This window comes from Haplochromis burtoni, unplaced genomic scaffold (genome assembly GCF_018398535.1).
Source record: "Haplochromis burtoni strain Fernald_Lab_line unplaced genomic scaffold, NCSU_Asbu1 Contig_10, whole genome shotgun sequence".
Taxonomy (NCBI): domain Eukaryota; kingdom Metazoa; phylum Chordata; class Actinopteri; order Cichliformes; family Cichlidae; genus Haplochromis; species Haplochromis burtoni.
In genome coordinates, this window is record NW_024582371.1 from 1,551,033 (window position 1) to 1,554,709 (window position 3,677).

A 3,677-nucleotide genomic window follows, 5' to 3' on the forward strand; every position below is an offset into this window, starting at 1 on the left:
TTTACTGTTTGTTTGAGAACAAACTTGGACGTTTGTTTTCCACAACCACAGCTCTCAGCGGGTCAGAACCAATCACGAGTCGGTTACTGCGCTCGTGAGAAAGAGGCCGAAATGCATTTTCCATGGAAAGGATGATGATGACTTTATAGAAAAACACATACTTACTATAGAAATATGACTAACACACTTGTGTAATTAAAAAGAAGACAAACTTTTTCCCATACAAGCTCGCGTTTATTAATATAGACACATAATATAGACTATAACTTAATTTATTACATAATCATTCATTCTCTATACATTTTCATTCATGAGTAGGGTGAGCTTCGTTAGGTAGAGCATAGGTCGGCTATTGCACGCTCTTAAATGATTAATACTCGTCTCCTTTTAGGGATAACAAGGTCGTGATTGAGTTACAATGCACAATAGGAGAAAAAGTCGAGCTTTGTCTAATTGTTCTTTGACAGACAGGGTCAGAAGGGATTGTGCGATTGGCTGCTGCCTCCTGAGGCTACAGTGCTGTCAGGGCTGTTTGCGGGCTGGGAGTGACACCAAGGTGACTACAGGGGAGGCTGTATAAATTGTAGGCGCAGCGCAAACCACTCCAGAGACTCTGGCACCGGCTGAAGCGAAAGTGCGACCTTTATATCCTGCCGTGCACGACCACATCAGGACACTGCAGTGATGGCTGCAAAAGCAGAACTTTCGAGCTGGTCGGAGTACCCAGAGGACTTCACTCTGCTGCAGCAGCATCACCAGCAGCAGCACAACCTGGCCCACATCAGCTCCAAAGCCTGGATTTCCTCCACTTCAATCCGTGCGCTCTCAATTAGGGACGCGCACGCGGCTGCAGAGGCAGCGGGCATCTCGCGGGAGAAACTTGTGCCAGTGACCGAATTCACTGACCGCGTTACCACCAAAGGCATGACAGAGACAGACCCTGCTAAGGCGCCAGATGGATGCAAGACGAGCCACTTCGGCCCTCAGAGACACAGGCGCGTGGCGGCCAACGCCAGGGAGAGGAGGAGGATGCACGGGTTGAACAAAGCGTTTGACGAGCTCAGGAGTGTCATCCCCTCCCTGGAAAACGAGAAAAAGTTATCCAAATACGACACCCTCCAGATGGCGCAGATTTACATCACAGAGCTGTCTGAGCTCCTGGCCGGCGTGGTTCACCCAGAGTGCAGGAGTCCTCGTCCAGGCTCTGGAGACAAGACCTCCAGGAGGAGCCTGATTCACTCTCTGCTGCCAGCAGCCGCTGCACAGTCCCCGAAACCTCTGACCGGAGAGCAGCGAGACCCCTCCGCATCTATCGGTCATCTGATTTTACTTGGACCTACATCTGACATGGAATCAAATAAATCAGGCACTTGTTCCAGCAGCAGCGATGGGGAATATTCACATCTCAGTGACGCAGAGGAGGGTCAAAGCGGGAAACAGTGGCAGAAAGTCAGTGCCACTGACTTTTAACTTGTTTGGAGCTCTTTACAAGGCAGAAGATATCAGCTGACCAGCAGAGACGCTCTCACAGCATAAAGTCCTGTTTTTAATAATAGTTGAGATTCTGCACTACCTGTACAGGTAAACGTACAGGTAAAACTCAGAAAAACCTGCTTGGATGTGATGGACTCTTGCAGGCCCTTTTTATGCACTTTATACTCTGAACCATTACTAGACACATTTCCAGTTTCATTAGTGACATTTGTCAAATAAAACAAACAAAAACAATAAACAAGTATTTTTCTATTTATGTATAGCGTATTTTATGATGGCTCTTTTGGTACAATAAAGATATACTTAACATAAGAGTGTGCTTTTTAAGTGGTTTTTATATGGATATTGTCAGCAAACACATGCAGTAATTACAGCAAAACACAATGTGGGTTATTGGTTTTTCCACTCTGTTTTACAGATACTGACAGTTGATGTGACAAATCCCTCCTGACTCTGCTTAAGAAACCAAACTGATTCCAGAGAGGATGATAATGAAGATGATGTGTAGCGCATCACACATAACAAGGCGAGGTTGTTTGTTTTCTCTCCCAGCTTTCCCATTATGAAACGGTGCGGGCAAATGCTCGCCCACCTTCTCAGTTAATGTCACATTAAAGGTATTCGCCTAGCATTCCCGCAGAAGAAAACAAAATAAATCTCTCTTTTTGGCAACAGCATTTGCAGATTAAAAAGTATTCCAGATGCATCTTTCATATAACAAGCTGCAAAAACAATCAAACACTTGTGAGCCAGAATGCCTAACTGCATGTTCCCAGTGGAGGGGATTTTATAGAAGTAAAGAAACTAATTGTGTTTTATGACAATTTATCACAGATAAAATTGTCCTGTCTAGTCTGTCTGTTAACTGATAGTCTACTGAGAAAATGTGAGGTTGTTTGCTCCGTAGGGAAGAGGAGGCTGGAACTTTGCCAAGTCCTTAGAAATGATTTCTGCCAGCCTGTGTTTAAAACTGCCAGGCACCTCTGAGGGGGTAACTTGAGCAGAGGAGCTATTGGCCTCCTCAGTCTCATTCAAATCGTCTTCATCGTAGTCTGCTTGTGTATTGTATTCTGGCTGGAAGGAGTTATTCACAGGGAGCGCATGCTGGTTTTGGGGTTTGGCTAAGGAGTAAGCGGATGATAAGGGAGGAGGTGGGGGTACAGGCAATGGTAAGGGGGGATAGGAAGGCTCCTGCTGAAGATTTGTCAGAGAATTGACTTTTTTTATCCCTGAATAAATGCAATCTGAATTATCTGCCTCGGCTTTTCTCATCAAAGGAGGCGTGCCTCTCGGTAAGTTGCAGTAAATGCTGTCCTCAATATTGTTATCCAGATTTAGAGCCTCCAGGGAATAGCACCATTCCTGCTCATCCTCATCCTCAGATTCCTCTGCCACAGCCTCATTGCTGCCCAAGAGAGGAGGCTTGAGTGATAGCTGTTTTATCTGCTGCACAGGGTCGTCATAAATTGGGTAATCGCCGGTAAACTTGTCCTCTGTGTCGACTGAAACATCTGGAAAACTGTAGATGGAAGGGTCGACGAAAGAGTGAGCTGTGGCAGGCGGGGGAGCAGGAAACGGGTCAATTAGTGATCTTCTGTTGGCACTGGGAGGCTGCACTGCTGTATTCCTCTCCACTGTGCACTGCTTAGATATAGTCTGAAAGATCTGGGGACCATGCTGGGTCAGAAACATGAACACGCCTTGTCCCGACTTGCAGCGACGGCCTGCTTCGATGCTGAATCCCCCCTGCAATCACAGCCAAAGATCCTCATGTTAGGAAATACATTTGCCATTTTATAAAATATGCAATACTTCAGCTTTGAATTTAATTTTTTTTTTTTTTGCAGCAGAATAAACAAACGAGTAGCAGCATGTTAATTAGTGAGCTTTAGAGATTTTGCTGCCTTTGAACAAAGCCAGAGTAGCTGTTTTCCTCCGTTTCTGGGCTAACAAGCTGCTGGCTGTCGCTTCATATTTAGAGTACAAACAGAGTGATAGTAATTTTTTTCTTCCAACTCTTGGCACAAAAGTCAATGAGTGTGTTTTACAAAGCTTTTTCCTTTGAGAAATTCTAAATAAACCCACTGGAATACCTGGTTTATCATCAGCATAGGGACTGCACAACATCTAGTGCTTTACCTCAATCTGACCAAATTTGCGTAGGAGCTTGTATGGCCAGTCGA

General features: G+C 45.2%; 2 protein-coding genes across 2 annotated transcripts in view; one reads left to right on the forward strand and one right to left on the reverse strand.

Annotated features, from left to right (window-relative positions):
- Window positions 1-684: 684 nt before the first annotated feature.
- Window positions 685-1,470, forward strand: atoh1b (atonal bHLH transcription factor 1b). Its single transcript, XM_005927936.3, has one exon. It carries the CDS (start codon window positions 685-687, stop codon window positions 1,468-1,470), a length of 786 nt encoding a protein of 261 aa, XP_005927998.1.
- Window positions 1,471-1,761: 291 nt separating this feature from the next.
- The window catches only part of dok3 (docking protein 3), a 6,224-nt gene continuing 4,308 nt past the window's right edge, over window positions 1,762-3,677 (reverse strand). Inside the window, exons 4-5 of the mRNA XM_005927935.3 lie at window positions 3,634-3,677; window positions 1,762-3,240 (exon numbers count right to left, since the gene is read on the reverse strand). The exon at window positions 3,634-3,677 is cut by the window's right edge and continues 144 nt beyond it. Coding sequence (XP_005927997.1) covers window positions 2,368-3,240; window positions 3,634-3,677 — 917 coding nt within the window. The 3' untranslated portion in view covers window positions 1,762-2,367. The remainder of the gene's footprint in view (window positions 3,241-3,633) is intronic.